The 18669-nt window shown below is 53.6% G+C and overlaps 1 protein-coding gene across 1 annotated transcript; it reads right to left on the reverse strand.

The window, feature by feature from the left end:
- Nucleotides 1-62: 62 nt before the first annotated feature.
- espl1 (extra spindle pole bodies like 1, separase) lies at nt 63-18350 on the reverse strand. Its single transcript, XM_060068239.1, has 32 exons — nt 18170-18350; nt 17942-18030; nt 17285-17587; nt 16213-16953; nt 15942-16043; nt 15615-15726; nt 15338-15465; nt 14657-14850; nt 13942-14184; nt 12397-12541; nt 12106-12262; nt 11822-11961; nt 11477-11611; nt 11118-11234; nt 10316-10487; nt 10049-10177; nt 9483-9639; nt 9192-9301; nt 7904-9048; nt 7453-7825; nt 7085-7219; nt 6467-6680; nt 5929-6122; nt 5462-5589; nt 4983-5105; nt 4232-4381; nt 3383-3550; nt 3162-3266; nt 2947-3062; nt 2748-2831; nt 2023-2187; nt 63-510 (listed from the first exon to the last, which is right to left on the reverse strand). The coding sequence occupies exons 2-32, from the start codon at nt 18020-18022 to the stop codon at nt 309-311; spliced, it is 6468 nt and encodes a 2155-aa protein (XP_059924222.1). The 5' UTR covers nt 18023-18030; nt 18170-18350; the 3' UTR covers nt 63-308.
- Nucleotides 18351-18669: the final 319 nt, after the last annotated feature.

Raw genomic sequence — 18669 nt, forward strand, 5'->3', positions numbered from 1 at the left:
CTTTATTCAAAATAAGTTTTTATTTTACAACACTTTAATGCTTTAATATTTGAATAACCTGCAAATACACACCACCCTAATACTGCATCAGAGAGGTCGTTAAGGATGTATTGGTAGTATACACACCACCCTAATACTGCATCAGAGAGGTCGTTAAGGATGTATTGGTAGTATACACACCACCCTAATATTGCATCAGAGGTAATTTCAGGTTTACTGGTAGACTAAACACCACTCTAATAAACCATCAGAGAGGTTATTTCTGGTGTACTGGTAGACTATTCACCAGCCTAATGCTCCACCAGAGGTTATTTCAGGTGCACTGGGAGCCCGTACACCACGGGCGCCGCCCCGACCAGGTGTCTGAGCTGCGTGGCCTGGCGGGCGGGGCCCATGTAGTCCAGGAGGGGGGCCCCGGACCCGGCCGACAGCCAGGACTCCAGCAGGGCGGTGGTGAAGCGGTCGATGTCCCGGTCCGTGACGTCCCACAGGGTCCCCAACACCAGGGGGCTGCAGGGAGGCAAGGGCCCGTGAGCAAGGCACCGCAGACGGGTCGGCAGGAATCATCAGGGTTAAGATCGGAATCAGCGGCCATCATTTCAACAGGCAGTATGCCTCAATCAAACACGTCATAACAGTCCTAGTGAGTCCTGTGTGTACCAGTCCTAGTGAGTCCTGTGTGTACCAGTCCTAGTGAGTCCTGTGTGTACCAGTCCTAGTGAGTCCTGTGTGTACCAGTCCTAGTGAGTCCTGTGTGTACCAGTCCTAGTGAGTCCTGTGTACCAGTCCTAGTGAGTCCTGTGTGTACCAGTCCTAGTGAGTCCTGTGTGTACCAGTCCTAGTGAGTCCTGTGTGTACCAGTCCTAGTGAGTCCTGTGTGTACCAGTCCTAGTGAGTCCTGTGTGTACCAGTCCTAGTGAGTCCTGTGTGTACCAGTCCTAGTGAGTCTTGTGTATCAGTCCTAGTGAGTCTGTGTGTATCAGTCCTAGTGAGTCCTGTGTGTACCAGTCCTAGTGAGTCCTGTGTGTACCAGTCCTAGTGAGTCCTGTGTATCAGTCCTAGTGAGTCCTGTGTATCAGTCCTAGTGAGTCCTGTGTATCAGTCCTAGTGAGTCCTGTGTATCAGTCCTAGTGAGTCCTGTGTATCAGTCCTAGTGAGTCCTGTGTACCAGTCCTAGTGAGTCCTGTGTATCAGTCCAAGTGAGTCCTGTGTACCAGTCCTAGTGAGTCCTGTGTATCAGTCCTAGTGAGTCCAGTGTATCAGTCCTAGTGAATCCTGTGTATCAGTCCTAGTGAGTCCTGTGTGTACCAGTCCTAGTGAGTCCTGTGTATCAGTCCTAGTGAGTCCTGTGTGTACCAGTCCTAGTGAGTCCTGTGTATCAGTCCTAGTGAGTCCTGTGTACCAGTCCTAGTGAGTCCTGTGTATCAGTCCTAGTGAGTCCTGTGTGTACCAGTCCTAGCGAGTCCTGTGTATACCAGTCCTAGCGAGTCCTGTGTGTATCAGTCCTAGTGAGTCCTGTGTGTACCAGTCCTAGTGAGTCCTGTGTATCAGTCCTAGTGAGTCCTGTGTACCAGTCCTAGTGAGTCCTGTGTGTACCAGTCCTAGTGAGTCCTGTGTATACCAGTCCTAGCGAGTCCTGTGTGTATCAGTCCTAGTGAGTCCTGTGTGTACCAGTCCTAGTGAGTCCTGTGTGTACCAGTCCTAGTGAGTCCTGTGTGTACCAGTCCTAGTGAGTCCTGTGTGTACCAGTCCTAGTGAGTCCTGTGTGTACCAGTCCTAGTGAGTCCTGTGTACCAGTCCTAGTGAGTCCTGTGTATCAGTCCTAGTGAGTCCTGTGTGTACCAGTCCTAGTGAGTCCTGTGTGTATCAGTCCTAGTGAGTCCTGTGTACCAGTCCTAGTGAGTCCTGTGTATCAGTCCTAGTGAGTCCTGTGTATCAGTCCTAGTGAGTCTGTGTGTATCAGTCCTAGTGAGTGTGTGTGTATCAGTCCTAGTGAAGCTGTGCGGGTGGCCGTAGGGTTACCAGCCGGCCGTGAGGTAGTGGAGGATGATGCCCGTTCCCTCCAGGTCACCGCGCACCGCCAGGGCGGCGCTGCTGCAGCCGAACAGGAGGGCCGCAGCCCGCAGGTCCTGCTTCAGGAGGCTCCGTGCATCCAGGTAGCGTACGCCGGCGCCGTGGCCCACGTAGCTGAGGGCACACGGGGAGAGAGAGGGGGCTCAGAGAGGGGGCTCAGAGAGGAGAGAGAGAGGTGGCTCAGAGAGGAGAGAGAGGGAGAGGGGGCTCAGAGAGGAGAGAGAGAGGGGGCTCAGAGAGGAGAGAGAGAGAGGGGGCTCAGAGAGGAGAGAGAGAGAGGGGGCTCAGAGAGGAGAGGGAGAGAGGGGGCTCAGAGAGGAGAGAGAGAGAGGGGGCTCAGAGAGGAGAGAGAGAGAGGGGGCTCAGAGAGGAGAGAGAGAGGGAGAGGGGGCTCAGAGAGGAGAGAGAGAGGGAGAGGGGGCTCAGAGAGGAGAGAGAGAGGTGGCTCAAGAGTGTTAGAGAAAGAGGTAGCTCAGAGAGCGAGAGAGTTGGCTCAGCACGGGGCCCAGTCACAGAAGGGCCTCCCAGTGGGTGCTTTATCACACGTTCTTCCAGACGATGAGACACAGTCCACATAAAAACGTTACTAAACTTTAATTTCATAGATTTCAGATCATTATGAATGTTTTTATAGCTATATGAAATTATAGCTTAGCATCCGTCCAAAAACTCACATGTAGAGATCCTTGGTGGCCACCGCCTCCTGCAGCTGGTCGGAGTCAGGCACAGCGCCACACACGCCCTGCCAGTCGCGCTGACTGCGAGATAAACCACAGGGGGGTCAGGGAACAACGGAGGGAGACGTGACCGCTCCGCCAATGTACAGCGTGTCCACAGTCCGGCCCACCGTGGTGAGGGCATCTCCAGGCTCACCTGCTGAACAGGTCTTTGAAGCGGTCCTCCGTGTTGCTCAGGTTGGCGTCGGGGTTCAGCACGTAGAACACCTGCTTGGGGTCCACCCCCTGCTCCAGGATGCACCGAGGGTCCCACTGTGGGGGGGGGGGAGAGAGAGAGCGTGGCATGACAAGGATCCCGAACGCTCCAGACCAAACAGCAAGGCATCTCGGGTAGGTTCGCTAAGGGCTTACCTCTCTCTGAAGGCAGGCTCCCAGCAGGGAGTGTAGAGATGGCATCCTCGTCACCGAGCGAGGCCTCAGGCACAGCATGCACTCCCACGGTAGTTTCTGGAGGTGCTGGAAGAGTGAGGAGATGGTGGTCATTGTCACCCCCTCAACTCCCCTCCGTACAGACCGTCGTGTGAAGAGCCCTGTGGGGGATGGGCCGAGAGGGGGGGGGGGGGGGGGCTCACCTTGTCAAGGATGAGAACCACGTGACCCTTGGGTTCCGCCCGGGACGCCAGGCGGTAGACGGCGTCCTTGAGGACCTTGTCACAGCTGCCGTCCCAGGCGGAGGACAGGCCCTGGGAGAAGAGCTGCAGGTCTTCAGGACTCAGCAGAGGAGCTGCGGAGAGAAACACCTAGAACACAGAACCCCAGGGGGAAGGAGCATATCATTAGAACAAACACCTAGAACACAGCCCCATGGCGGAGGAGCATTCATTAGAACAAACACCTAGAAGATCAGAAAACTAATATATAATCGATTCTTCTTTATTTATTTTTTATTAAATGTTTGATAGAAAGTGCAGCTGGACATTATTTTAGATTTGAACATTTTGTGTATTTTTTTAAGGATCAAAGTTCTCAGTTACAAAGTATTTATTGGGAGAGACATGCTGAATAAACACATGTTTTCGAACTCAAAAATAATAGTTTGAAAAATCAAGATTTTAGTATTGAGCAAAATAATCGTAATTATGATTTTTTTCCATAATCGAGCAGCCCTACTCATAATCCATTAGAACAAACACCTAGAAGCCCCATCTTCCTGAACACGTTTAGTTCTCCAACAAGACATTGCTAGCCGTCGACTACACTCTTCTTTATGTATCTTTTTCTGTATGTGTTTTGTGTTCTCATATATACAACAACCCTTCAAGGGCTCGACTTGGAAACCTTTTTTTTTTTTGCACTAAAATAATCTTATTTTAAACGAGTGAAGCGATCATCTTCATTCATGACTTCTCCTCCCATCAGTGGGTCGATGTGAAGGCCTCTGAACAACCAGCCAGCCAGACAGACAGACAGACGTTTCCTACCTTCAGCATGTCCTCGCTGGCCACCAGACCTCTCGCCGCCATCACGGCCTGCAGCCGCCGGACCTGGACCGACAGCGCCGGGTCGGAGGTGAGCGGGAGCAGCATGCTCCTCCAGCAGCCCAGCAACGCCTCCATGCTCTTCAAGACCCGCTACCGAGAAGAGCAACAAGGCATTCTGACCCGGCTCCTCACCAAAACACACACCCTCACGTGTAGTTCCTCTAACGGCCATTAGGTGGTTCACAGCAGGGACCAACATGTAGTACCTCCGTTATTTACAGTCCCAGAGCCAAGACGCACACAGAGAGAAAAAGACAGAGTGAGATAGTGGGAGAGAGAGAGTGAGAGAGTGTGAGAGTGGGAGCATGAGTGTGTGAGTGAAAGAGAGAGTGCGAGAGTGAGAGAGTGTGAGCATGAGTGTGTGAGTGAAAGAGAGTGTGAGTGTGAGAGTGTGAGCATGAGTGTGTGAGAGTGAAAGAGAGTGTGAGAGTGAGAGAGTGTGAGCATGAGTGTGTGAGTGAAAGAGAGAGTGTGAGAGTGTGAGTGTGAGAGTGTGAGCATGAGTGTGTGAGTGAAAGAGAGAGTGTGAGAGTGTGAGTGTGAGAGTGTGAGAGTGTGAACATGAGTGCAAGTGTGCAAGAGTGAAAGTGTGAGAGAGTGAGAGTGTTAGAGAGTGAGAGTGTGAGAGAGTGAGAGCAAGAGAACGTGAGGGCGTGTGAGAGTGAGAGAGAGAGAGTGAGAGTGTGCGTACCTTGAGCCGTGCGTCCAGCCCCCGGCGGCCCTCCCACCAGCGGTTCTTCTCCGAGAACCAGCTGACGACCTTCTGCTCCGCATGGATGCGGTCCATCTCCTGGACCAGCCCGCTGACGCCCTGCTGCAGGGAGAAGGGTCATTATGGGACCTGCATCCTAACCAAACCCTCAGTACCGGCCCGGGACCTCCTGGAGGACGCTGGGGCGGCATGTGGCTCAGGGGTTGGCCCGGAAACCGGGGAGGTTGCTAGTTCGATCGCCGGCTCGAGTGTCGAGGTGTCCCTGAGCGAGACACCTCACCCTAACTGCTCCTGACGAGCTGGCTATCTCCTTGCATGGTTGACACCGCCGTCGGTGGGTGAATGAATGGGTGAATACGCTGTTTAAATGCAGTCTATTTTCCATGTTCTCTCCAACATTTCTTATGGTTTTAAACACGGTCACGTTACCGCGGCTACGCCCCTGAGACCTTCCTCACCTGCGGGCCGGAGGAGGGGATGTGGACAGTGATGGGGGCGACGCCTCTCTCCAGACGGGTCAGCAGCAGGCTCTCTCCCACCTCCCCGGGCCGCACCCCCACCAGGGACAGCACGCACACCGTCAGCCCTGACCCGGGGAGGGGGGGGGACGAGAGCGTTTAGAAGAGGAGCCAACAAGCACGCAGCTTTAGCGTGACCAGGGGCGATATTTAGTTACATTTAGCAGACGCTTTTCTCCAAAGCTACTTACAATAAGTACATTTGTCAGAAGAAAAGAGAAAGAACAATATATTGCCGTCGGTACAGTATAGATGTTCATAGAACCAAGTGCCAAGCAATAACAGTCGCTAGGTTAGCCCATTCCCTGTATACAACAAAGACAATGCTAAGAACTATTTTTAAATGCAAGGACGTACACACACACGACCAACGGAGAGCGATCCCATCACACAGCGTGTCCGTTCACCTGAGGGCAGCCGTTCCACCTGCTGCAGGAAGTCCTGGCTCTGCTGCCGGGGGAAGGTCTCAGGACAGGCTGCCGGGAAGCCGAAGAGCTGCTCCAGCTGCTCCAGCCTGCCCTCTAGAGGCGCCTCCGGGCTCTCCTCCAGGCGAAGAGACGCCAGCCGCTCCGTCAGCTCGTTGGAACCCTTCTTCAGTTTCCTGATTCCGACGAGACGACGCCATTATCAGAACTCACGACGGCGAACTCCGATAGCGAAATACACATCGGAGCGGACTAACGATGATTAAAGTTGTCGCGAGTTTGACGTCGGACTCGATTAGAAATTGCCAGTGTTTTAGTAAATTATCTCAATGTATTATATCACTATTGCCCTTAGTATTGAACTTGTGTTTTGTCTTGTGTTTTATGTTGGAGCTGTGTACTGCTGTGCATCTTGGCCAGGTCACTCTTGTAAAAGAGAGTTTAATCTCAACGAGACTAACCTGGTTAAATAAATTAATAATAATTATAACGATTGAGCGGAGGGGCCGAGGGGCCTTACTTGAGGCGGACGGCGAGGTGCCTCAGCGTGTGGTGGCGGTGGGCCACGCCCAGGGAGTGCGTGTGGAGCATGGCGGCGGTGGGGGCGTCCAGCTGGCCCAGGCTCAGGGCCAGGAGGCCACACAGGGCGGGGTACAGGCCCGGGGAGGGGAGGTGCTGCAGGGAGAGCCAGGCGGTGCGCAGCAGAGACTGGACGCTCTCCAAGGACAGGTCCTCTATTATTCAACATGGAGACAGAAGGAGATAGACGGTTAGGGAGGCTTTCACCCCGACTTCATCTTGACCCATTTAAAACTCTTTTGGGGGAACTTTGACATTTACATTTAGGGTATTTATTTACATTTAGGGCTTTTATCCAAAAGGGACTTACAATGCAGGACTTTTATTTACATTTAGGGCTTTTATCCAAAAGGGACTTACAATAAATACAGTTCTCAGAAAAAAACAATATGGCCGTCGATACAGTAAGGATAATCATAGAACCAAGTGCCAAGCACTAACAATTGATAGGTTAACCACATCCAGTATATAATAATAATATAACAACACCAAATAATAATTAATATGATATCAGATGGTGTGGAGCGGACAACACTTGGACTGATGGGAGGATCTTCACCTGGCAGGGCGTCTGAAGGAGCCAGGTGGGCCGGTAGACCTCCCATCAGAGGACCTGGTCGGCTGAGCAACGTGGACCGACTGTCCCTCTCCAGGTCCCCACACCGGTCCCTCCGGAGGACCTCGAGGTCTGCGTCTGCACAGCGGGAGCAGAGTGGGTTGTGAATGAAGAATGATACAGACATGGTGGATATGAACGAGTGAAACCTAATTGTTTTGAAAGAGTCCATGTCTCTGGACCTCAACAGGTCTCTGAGTGGCAGGAGACATCCTGATAGCGGCAGACCTTCTGAAGGCACAAGACCATCTGAAGGCAGAAGACCTTCTGAAAGCAGAAGACCTTCTGACGGCAGCGTGTGGGTTCCCTACTTGCGGCGGCGTTGTCCTCGGCGTCAGACCCCCGGAGGACCTCCATGCTGAGGTCCAGCCCCGCTGCGGCCATCTCCTCCTCCTCGATGGTCCTCATCTTCTCCGGCTCGCCCTCGGTGCCCCCGGCCAGCGGCCTCCTGCCTCGTCTGGGCCGGGCCGCCTCGTCCTCGGAAGAGGACGGAGGCTGAGGCTGAGCGGTGGTCTTCTTCCTGCCGGGCCTCTTGACGGGGGCCTCCAGCAGGGGCGTCTCAGGGGCCGCTCTGGGGCCCCGCCCTGCCGCCTTGCTGGCCGCGGCGGTAGCGCGCTTCTTGGGCACCACGGCCTTCGCCTTGGGCTCCACCTCCTCGGCGTCACTCTCGTCACTGAAGTCCACCTGCGGAAGAAGACGGTGTTCAGAGGAAGGGGCCGAAGGGAACGCGGACCAGAGAACCTAACTGAAGTCACGGTTTACCTTGAAGCGGGACTTCTTTGTGCGTCTGGGCGCGCCGGGGACGGGCTGAGGCTTCTCTTGATCCGGAGACCCTTCCTCGTACACTTGGAACGGCGTTCGAGTAGAGGCCCTGGCCGGTCCCCTGGGGGCCCCGGCACGGGGCCTGGGGACCGGGGTACAGACCACGGTGGGGACCTCCGTGTCAAAGGCGAAAGAGCTGAGCTCCTTCCCCGCCGGTCTGGCTCTCGACGGTCTGACGGCAGCTGGAGTTTTGGGGAGCAGACACTTGGCTCTGGAAGAGGAGCTGGTCACCTTGACGCTAGGGAGCAGAGCGCTGGTCTTCTTTGGCTCCTTCGTCTTCGTAGGAAGTGCAGAGTCTTTAAGGGTACTGACGGGGTCCTTAGGCTTCTTCAGGCCTTCTGGAGGCGGGGTCGACGGTTTCAGTGCGGACCTCTTTGTGTCTCTGGGCGGATTCCAGGTCCATGCACTAGAGAAGAGCTCTTCTGGGCGGCAGTTCCTCTTCCCAGCCAGGGTGAGAAGGGACGCCATGGCCTTGGTGGCCATCAGCCCGGCCCTCGCCGGCCTCAGCACGGGGGAGGGATTCACACTGACAAAGGCAAGGCCGGCCTCCATGATGACCCACACGTCCTGGACCGGGTCCAGCCGAGGCCCGAGGCCGGCCAGGGCCATGCTGAGGTAGGTGCGACCGACCACGTCCAGCATCAGGCCGGGCTCCACGGGGCCCGGCGAGGGGAACAGCGCGGCCAGCCGGGCCGAGAGCTTCTCCGTGACGCTCCGGCAGCGGGTGAGCGCGGTGCGGTGCAGGATCCGGCTGACGCGCCCGTCGCCGGGCTCCAGCAGGAGGGCCAGGTCGGCCTGGGCGACGGCCCAGCGCGCCGTGACGCGCCCCAGGCTGGGCGTGCCGCAGCAGGGGCAGCGGCAGCCCGCCGCGTGGGCCAGGGAGGAGAGCCAGCGCCGGGGCTGGGCCTTCAGGGGCGGGGAGCTGCCCTGGTCCTGCTCCGCGGTCTCCTTGGTGAACCACCGGGTGCTGAGGAGCCCGCTGTAGTCCTCGTCCGGGCTCGGGATCGGGGCCGGGGGCTTGGCGGCCGGACGGCCCTTCCTGGGTTTGATCTTCACATCCGTCTTCTGCTCGGGGGGGGCGACGTCTAGAGGACGGGAAGACACACCTCATGAACACCAGAACCCATGAACACCTGAACCCATGACCACCTGAACCCATGACCACCTGAACCCATGACCACCTGAACCGAAGGGGAACCCTCCTGACCCCCAGCATCTGGCCACTCACCCATACAGAGCTCCAGAAGGTTCTTCACTCTGTCCAGGTCGAACCCACTCTGCTCCTGCTCGCCCTTCATCATCTCCAGCTCCGCCTTCACCACCAGGAGCTCCGCGCAGCTGAACCGCACAAACAGTCAGGGCGACAAACACAAACCAGAAGAAACGTATAAAAGAAACGTGCTTATCAATTGTTTTCTTAATTTTTGAAAAAAACAAAAACAAAGAGAGACCAAAGCCTGGTTTCAAAAATTGCAGGAGCCATTAAACAGCTTTAGTGTGAGAGTCCAGGCCTACGTACTGGCTGACGGCCTGCAGCTTGGCGGACATCTCCAGGGCCTCCAGGAGCAGCAGCTTGGCGTCGTGCACGGACCCGCTCCGGCTCCTCACCTCCACCATCTTCAGCGAGCAGCCCTGCAGCTCGGAGAGCACCAGCCACTTCAGAGACAGGTTCTCCCCTGCTCCCGGAACACAGAGACAATTACATTTAGGGCATTTAGTGGACGTTTTTTTTTTTTATCCAAAGCGACGGTTCATGAACACATTCACACACCGACGGCGGAGACAAGCATGCAGGGCGACAGCCAGCTCCTCCGAAGCAGTCAGGGTGAGGTGCCTTGCTCGGGGACACCTCAACACTCACAGCCAGGGATGGACCTAGCAAACTACCGGTTACAAGTCAGTCGCTCTACCGCCTAAGCTAAGCCGACCCCGGAGACACACAGAGGCTGGGTGTGAGAGAGACGGGCGGGGGTCCGTGGGTCCCTCTAACCCCGCCCCCTGGTACCTGACTTGGCCCCTGTGACCCTGGGCCCAGCCCGGTACCTGCCTCGGCCCCTGTGATCCTGGGCCCAGCCCGGTACCTGCCTTGGTCTACGAAGCGTGTTTCCGAGGTGCCGCTGATGCTCATGTACAGCCCGTTCCCCACCAGGGTCACCAGCAGGCTGGCCAGCAGCTTCAGCGCTCCGTGCATCGCCGTGTCGGCGCTCTTGAACCCTGAAACACAAACGACCAGCAGCCAATGAGAGTGCAGCTGTGTGTTTGATGGTGGTTTGGCGTGAATAAGCGGTGGTAGGGCGTGTCTGAGCGGTGGTTGGGCGGGCTGGCGGCTGAAGGCGGGGGGGGGGGGCCCACCATGCTGGTGGATCTGCTGCCGTAGGGCGGCGGGCAGGGCTCCGGCGTCCAGGCCCAGGTAGGAGCTGCAGGCCTGGAGCGCCTGGGCCCGCAGCAGGTACCAGCTCTTGGATTGCCTCTGCTCGTTCACCTCCTGGAGCACCTCACACAGGAAGGGCACGCCGCGCTCCACCTGCAGAGAGCCCCCGGGCGCATGTTGGGGTTAACATCCCCAAAGAGCATCACCCAGCCACATGTTGGGGTCAACACCTCCAGAGTAGACACAGATCAATAGTTTTTGTATTGTTCTGATAAACACATAAAAACAACTATTTTAATTACTATAGCTATTGGCAACAGATGTAAGGCCTAAAAAAAAAATATGTTTGGTTCCTGTTGGTTGTCAGTTGAGGTCATGGGTAGGTAGGGAATTTTTTTATTTATTTTTTTTTCAGCGGCAGCGAATGATAGGTAGGTTGTTTTCATTTAAAAACGAGAAAATTCGCTCATCCTTGTACAGAATGAAGAGGTGCTGTACCAAAACGTAATTATAGTTTGCATCAAAAAAAAAATTATTATTATTATTATTTTATTTTTTTATAAAGCTCATAAAATAATTTGGGTCGCACATAAATTGACAGGGCCGGTCGGAAACCGGAACCAAACAATTTTTTTTTTTAGGCCTAAACAGTATTTTTGCCTCATGTTTCAACAACACAATTATATTCCATCCGTTTCCTGTCAACACCTAACGAGCTTAAGGCCTCATTAGCGCCGTGGGAGAGAGGACAGGACAGTCCCAGGCTGTAGGTGGTGAACTCACCTGTCCTGCACTGTAGCAGCACTGGGCCCTGAGCAGGACAGCGTACAGCGCCAGGGGACAGGGCTCTTCAGGAGGGCCCTCGGAGCTCAGGTACGGCTCCGCCTCCCCCAGCAGACCCTGAACCAGAACAGTCATATGTTGGCGTGGATGAACAACAGCAGGTGGGTTTTGAGAAGCACGCGAGAACACGGTAGGTCACATCATCTGTTAACGTTAGCAGATTAAGTAAAACTGGGACACAAGTCCCATACGTGAAGGGCCTCCTTGTACACGTTGGGATAACAGGGTTCATGTGAAAGTATGTTTTTAGTTTTTCAGGTGAAAGGAATGGAAACCAGTTCGTCCCCACGGCGACCGACCTCAGCCAGTTCAGGACAGCCCAGGTCCAGCAGGAGGCGGGCCGAGTGGCACAGCGACCCGGCGCATCCTTTAGCGTCGTCAAGGCGACGGGCTAGGTCCAAGGAGAGCTGGTAGGCTTCCAGAGCCTTCAGCGGCTGGTGACAGAGAGGAACACACACAGTTTGGGTGCTGGGTGAAGACCTCTCATGCACAGGTGCTTTACTGGTTAGGGAGGGTCTTGTGTTCTGGTGCTGTGCTGGTTAGGCTGGGTCTTTGGTTGTCGTGCTGTACTGGTTAGGGTGGGTCTTGAGGTGCTGTACTGGTTAGGGTGTTCTGTTGCTTTACTGGTTAGGGTGGGTCTCTACCTTCCCCATGAGTCGGAAGAGGGCAGCGGTCAGACTGATGGAGCTGTAGCTCTGCTTGGGACAGCGGAGCTCTGACAGGACATCGCTCTGCAGGAGAGAAGACCAGATGTCCAGGGCTCTCTCCAAGGGCTGGCAGAACTCTGAGGGAAACAATCAGCACATGGTCGGATCAATAGACGACCACATACTGCAGAGGAGAACCAGTACATCTTCCACTGACTCTCAAGAAGAAGAGGACCAATGTCAGCCTCAACACGGTTTTGACTATGAAGGAGGTCTCCTACTGCTTTCTGCTGCCAGGTCGAAGAACAGGCCCTCGTAGACCAGGCTGCTGTCCTGGGTCTTCTGCTTGTCCTCGTAGTCCATGTCGTTGGTCGTGGGATTGGCCACACACTGGGTCTTATCTCGCAGCTCCTGCCGTTTCTTGTCCTTTTCGATGGCCTAAACCAATCAGACGGACAGGATGAAACCACGTAAACATCGGTGCTTCTGGACAAAGTGTAGCATTCGAATTTAACGTCTGCCAAGGATTTGGATCTCGGAGACATCTCAGAGCGAGACCCGGTCGCCCCTACCGTCTGCAGGTTCTTCTCCAGGGTGCAGATGTAGAGCCACAGCAGGACCTGGGCTTTGTCGTCCTTCAACCGCGCCGCGTTGTCAGCCGTCTCTGGCTCCTCCTCCAGCAACCGCAAAGCCTCATGGGTAAAGTCCACCGCCAGGCTGCGCAGGACACATGCATACAGTTGTTTCGATACTGATGCAAGTATCAGAAATACTGCAATTTTGCTTACGCAAAACTACAAGAATACAAAGGCATTATTACTACCGTAATTTTCGGACTATAAGCCGCGCCTTTTTTCCCATTTTTCAATTCTGCGGCTTATATAACGGTGCGGCTAATCTATGGATTTGTACAGCTAACGGCCACTCGGAAAATTAGTATTCGTAGCTTAAATCAGTTATTTGTTTTTTTTTCCACGTACGTGACGTCACCAGAGCGAGGGAGGCAAACTATAAGCGTCAACGACACCAAGCAGAGAAGCGAGAGAGGTGGAGGGAGAATAGATATCTTGTTTCCCTTTACTTTATAACACAACATTAGCGGGATCTCGGGAGGAAAAGTAATACTTAGCGAAATGCTAACCTTAGCTCAGTTGTTTGTTTACGTTCGCTGTACAGCGCCGCGCCAATCAACTGTGACTGGCTTGCTGCAGAGCGGAGCGTCTTGGGAATACCCGGACAATATAATGGATATAATATGGACACATAAGACATTCAATATTCGGTATTTGTTATGGATTTATTTTACAAATTCCCTGAAAAGATACACGTTCCAGGATGAATTGAAAAGCTCCCGTAAGGGCTGAGATGGCAGAGGACAGCTGATTTGGAACGGAACAACAGCTGTTCGCTTTCAAGGGGAAAAACTAAGGAACTTCAACTTACTTTGTCCTACTAATAATGTTCAAAAGCTATTAAATCTTCAACAAAAATATGCAGATACTGTCAAAATCGGTTCCAGGGAGTATATAGGGATTATCAATGTTGTTTTTAATGGTGTTTTTTTCTGGAACGAGTATTCAAATATTCGCTCGGAAAAACCAACGAGTATTCGAAGCCTGAAAAATGGCTTTCGGGCCAGCCCTAATGGTAATTAGACATTAAAACACCTGCGGTTTATAGTCCAGAGCAGGTTATGTACACATCATTCAATTTAGCTGCTGCGGCTTATACTCCGGTGCGCCTTATAGTGCGGAAAATACGGTATTATAAATGTAAATGATCTAGTTCTGTAAGTGCACTGACTATACACTGCCGTCAACGTACGAGAACCATTCAATAAGAACAAGTGCTATTAGTAGTTACAATGCTAGATGCTGTATCGGTATATACTCGGTATCGGCCGATACTCAAAGTTTAGAATTCTTAAATGGGAAAAGAATGGCATCAGAACATCTCTCTCCACACACACACACACACACACACACACACACACACACACACACACACACACACACACACACACACACACACACACACACACACACACACACACACACACACACACACACACACACACACACACACACACACACACACACACAGAGAGGGGGTCCTACCAGTCCGTCTGCTCCTTGAAGTCCTGGAAGCACACCACGCGGGCCATCTCCCCCAGGTACACGGCCCGCAGGTGGGGGTGAGCGCTGTCCTCGTGGCAGAGCTCCAGCAGGTCACACAGGGTGTTGTAGCGCTCCTGGCTGGTGTCGGCCGGCAGCTCTCTGTAGGCCCGCAGCTCCTCCGTCAGCAGGCCCAGCAGGACGTCCTCGTCGGGGAGGTCGGGCCCGAAGCCGTCGCGAAGAGTCCTGGACCGAGGGCGGGAGAGACGCATCAGGGCCCTGGTTATTCACTCGTTAAACGGAACGGTAAATGGACTGCGTTTATTGCAGCGCCTTTCCAACCACTGCCCAACTGCTTTACAAATATTGCCCAACGTTCAGCCATTCACGCACACACCAGTGCATGACAGTGGAGTCAACCACGCAAGTAGGAGCAGTCAGAGTGAGGCGTCTTGCTCAGGGACACCTCGACACAGGAGGAGCCGGGGATCGAACTAGCAACCTTCCGTGTATCAGCCAACCTTTTTTTTTTACCTCCTGAGCTGCATACCACCCCCCTACTTTCTTAAATTAAATTAAAGCTAGGGTAGGCATTTTATTTTAGAAGCATTTTTTCCTCATGCATCCCGACAGCCACCAATCAATCACACGCTGGCTAAATGCACCCGGTATCTGGGCGGTCGCAGGCCGTCGGTCATACGCTGACAGAAGCGCCTACCTGAGGCGGAGGTCCTCCTCTCCCGCACGGGCCGCTTCCGCCTTGGTGCGGACCCACAGCGAGACGGGCTCCCCCATCTGGGCCAGCACGGCGGGCCCCAGGGCCTTCAGCCACACCATGACCCAGTCCAGCGCTCGCTCCAGGCGCCCACAGCGCCGGGAGCTCTGCACGGCCAGCCTGAAGGGCAGGCTGAACTACAGACACACACACAGGGGACCACGGGAACATCAGAGAGTGCAGCATCATTCAGGGGCACTACTTCACCATGTGGTCATGGAGGCAGCAGAATTGTCCTTGAAACTATTGAGCTCAATAACTTTAACTAACAAGATGAACACTAAAAAAAAGACACAAAAGACCCAAGGCTCATTTGAGTCTGCATAGCCTCCCCCCTCTTACGCAGATATTTTATACGATATGTTATACGTCCTGGCACAAAAAAAATAGTACTTAGCCTTGTGTAGCATCTTAGCTCCTAGCCATCTTTCTATGAACATCCTTACTAAACCAACAGCGATATATTATTTCTCTTTCTTCTGACAAAAGTACTTATTGCAAGTAGTTGCTTTGGATAAAAGCGTCAGCAAAATTCCCTCAATAACATCATTATGAACTACAGATGCCGTCACCACAACGACGGAGCAGGGCCCCTGGGAGGGTAAAGCACTCTGACCAACTCACTGCGTTCATGGAAAGAGCTGCAGGGCCGTTCCTGCGCAGCTCCTGGCACAAGATCTCCACCAGCGTGAAGGCCTGCTCGTACAACCGGCGGTTGTGGAGCCCACACACCAGTTTGCTCACGTCCGTCACTGAAGCACAAACACATGCACACGAGTGTAAACACGTGACCACAGGCAAGTCAACGTCAGTCACTTACTGGTCCCCGATTACTGCCCGCCCTGGGAGCCTTGAGACGAACCCACCCACTGTGAGGTGAACCAGGACTTCTGGAACCCACCTGCTTTGACGTAAAGGTCCTGGTTGGTCACCTTGCGTAGCTCCAGCATCAGTCGCCCTGTCGCAGCCTGACAGTACAGCAGCACTCTGTCCAGGGCCTCTCCCTCCTCCAGCTGGCAGACGCATGACACAGAGGAGCAGCACATACTTAATATCAGCCATGGTGACAGGTTCACCACAACCAAACACAGAATAGCAATACATATTTAACATCAACCAGTGACTTGCTACAGCAGACACATCCATACACACAGTAGCAACAGCAGACACTCGTATTAACATCAACCGCGGTTACTTCACATGATCCGACCTCGGGCTGCCGGCTCACCTGTGAGTCCAGCAAGCTGTCGTAGGCAAACAGGAAGCCGTGACACATGCTGAAGCAGAGCGCCTGCTGCATTCCCTTCTGCTCCGTCTGGGACGCCTCGTTCTGGGACACGGGACAACACAGCGGACAGCTGAGCAAACATTCAAATCAGTCACTCACAATTATGAATGGACTTACATACAGCTCTTTTGAGCGGTTTCCCCCAGTGTGCACTCCACTTAGTGAACGAGATCACCATGTCTGTCTCAGCCGGGACATTGAGGACACCCACCTTCTGCAGTGCTTTGATGATGAGCTCCTGGTGCTCCTCAAGGAAGGAGAACCAGGCCAGGAGCACGGGGGCAGGGAGCTTGCTGCAGTGCCCGGCCTCCACAGCCCAAAACACCAGACCGCAGCCCTCCAGGACGGCCTGGGTCTGCTGGGGCTCCTGGGGGCCCGAGAGAGACCTCAGGGCCCGGGCACATTCTGTGAACGCCTTGCCTCTCTCCTCTGCGAGGTCTTTAGCAGCATGAACCTTTACAGCCCATCTAGCGAGCGCCAGGGGCAGCAGGCGGGGCCGGCAGTCGGCACAGCGCCCGACCGCGCCCTCCACCTCGTCCAACAGACCGGACACAAGTGGCGAGCAGCCGGCCTTGCAGAGCAGCTTAGCGGCGGCGAGGACCACCTTGGAGAGAGCGGGTAGGCTGGCGTGCCCCATGAACTCCCCACTCCCACACTGACCGCTGCGCCAACAGCCATGGAAGAAAGACAGTGTTTCTCGGAGAACGAAGGAGCCGTCGTCGGTGGTCAGTGTTCCACGGGCCTTTTGAAACGTGGCGAAGGCGTCTTCTGCGCCTTTGGAGCAGGAAAGGGGCGCCGTGCCGCTGCTATCCAAGAGGAGGAGGAACTGCAGAGCTTGCATTTGGCCGTTCAGCCTGTCTTTGGGATTCAGCGTAGTGTCGTCTTTGGCTGCGGCGAGTCCATTCCATAAAACAGCAAAACAGGTGCGCACCAAACCAGTGTAGTCTTCAGTCTGAAACAAAGAGAGATCAGGTGTGACAGGGAATATACATTACATTTAGGACACATTAACCTTTAGCTGACGCTTTTATCCAAAGCGACAGTAACAGTTCATGCACAAATTCACACACCGACGGCGGAATCAACCAGCCAGCTCGTCGGGAGCAGTTAGGGTGAGTTGTCAGGTCTCAGGGACACCTCAACACACAGCTAGAAGGAGCCGGGGATCGATCTAGCAACCTTCCATTTGCAAGTCAACCCGCTCCACCTCCTTAGGCAAGCGGACCCGGGATATTAATGCACTCATCCATCCTATCGAACTATTATTTGAGACCGACACGTACTTGTTGCGGTGGAAGAAGCCTGCTGCGAAGCAGACCCCCCAGGTGACTACACGGACCCTGTGCTCCCAGAGAGCTGAGCTTCTTCACGATGTGGAAGACGATCTTCTCCATGTACAGAGGGCTTCTCTGAGCCATGTTGGCGCCAGACGCATCATACCCACAGAGAGCCGCCTCCACCAGCCGGACAAGGCTGCTGATGTGCTCCAGGCAAGGGGGTCCCACCCCAAGCTGATGATTACAGGCTCTGATGATCCGGTCACAGATGGTGCGACCTTGGGTCCCCGCTCCGCCTCGGACATAACTCTGTCATGTGACCCGAAAACAGATGAAGTCGTACATATTAACGCCAGACGTGACGAGGGGTCATCAGAAAGTACAGTAAGGGTTACAGTAGGACTAGGTCTCCCTTCTTAACAGGACATCGACTGGCTCATAGGACCACACTGCAGACAGACAGTCAACACGGCAGACAGACAGTCAACACGGCAGACAGACAGAACGACAAAAATGCAGACAGACAGAACGACAACACTGCAGATAAACAGACAGAGAGAAAACACTGCAAACAGACAACACTGCAGACGGAGACAGAACGACAACATTGCAGACCGACAACACTGCAGACAGACAGACGGAGTTCCGCTGTTCTGAACTCACCTCGACTTCTTCGACCAAGAGCCTAGTCTCTGTGGAAGAGGCGGTCCGCCGCATGTATTCATCGGCCGTCAAACACTTCATTTCCCCAGCTACAAGGCAACGATGGTAGAGAGGTAAATACAAGCTTGGCTGACAGCTCACGTTATGGGATCATGTACCGTGAAACACATCAGCGGTGTCTCGAGCGTTACGGGAACACCAAACTAACAAACTACATTTTTGTCTTACCGTTAGGGACGCTATTAGAATAATCTTCTTGATGAAACCCAAATAAAGTTCCAACCGCTTTATTTTCTACTTGGTTTGCTCGTTTTCATGTACAAGTGTTCGATTTTCAAACTGTTAAAAGCATGCGACGCGTCTCCCCGCGCAGAGGATTTGAAAGCCGTTTTCAAACCAATCTTCTTGGACTTCCGCTATAAGCCGGATGTGTATAGCTTCTGGGTAATGTAGTTCTTTACGGAGATAAGATGTATGGGGATCGTCAACATTTGTGGTAAAATGTGTGTGTCGGCTTGAGGTTGTACTGTAGACTCGTGCGTGTTTGAGATACAAATGACGACAAACAAATGTTTGAATAGTATTCTCATTCAAAAAATAAAACCAAAATATGGTCTCAACCTAATGTTGAATTCCAACATAAATAATTTACCAATCTATTATTTTACATTTATTTTTATTGTTGGTGTTTTTTAATTGCTTTAATTGTGGTTCGAGTTATTCAGCAC

The sequence above is a fragment of the Gadus macrocephalus genome, chromosome 13 (assembly GCF_031168955.1).
Source record: "Gadus macrocephalus chromosome 13, ASM3116895v1".
NCBI classification, from domain to species: Eukaryota; Metazoa; Chordata; class Actinopteri; order Gadiformes; family Gadidae; genus Gadus; species Gadus macrocephalus.

Bases quoted from the DNA above. Each gene is read 5' to 3' on its own strand.
- espl1 (XM_060068239.1), bottom strand. From the start codon at position 18,022: ATGAAGTGTTTGACGGCCGATGAATACATGCGGCGGACCGCCTCTTCC. The intron at 17,588-17,941 runs GTGAGTTCAGAA...GTCACATGACAG, and splicing joins TCTTGGTCGAAGAAGTCGAG to AGTTATGTCCGAGGCGGAGC. The intron at 5,590-5,928 runs GTGAACGGACAC...TCCCCGGGTCAG, and splicing joins GGTGGAACGGCTGCCCTCAG to GGCTGACGGTGTGCGTGCTG.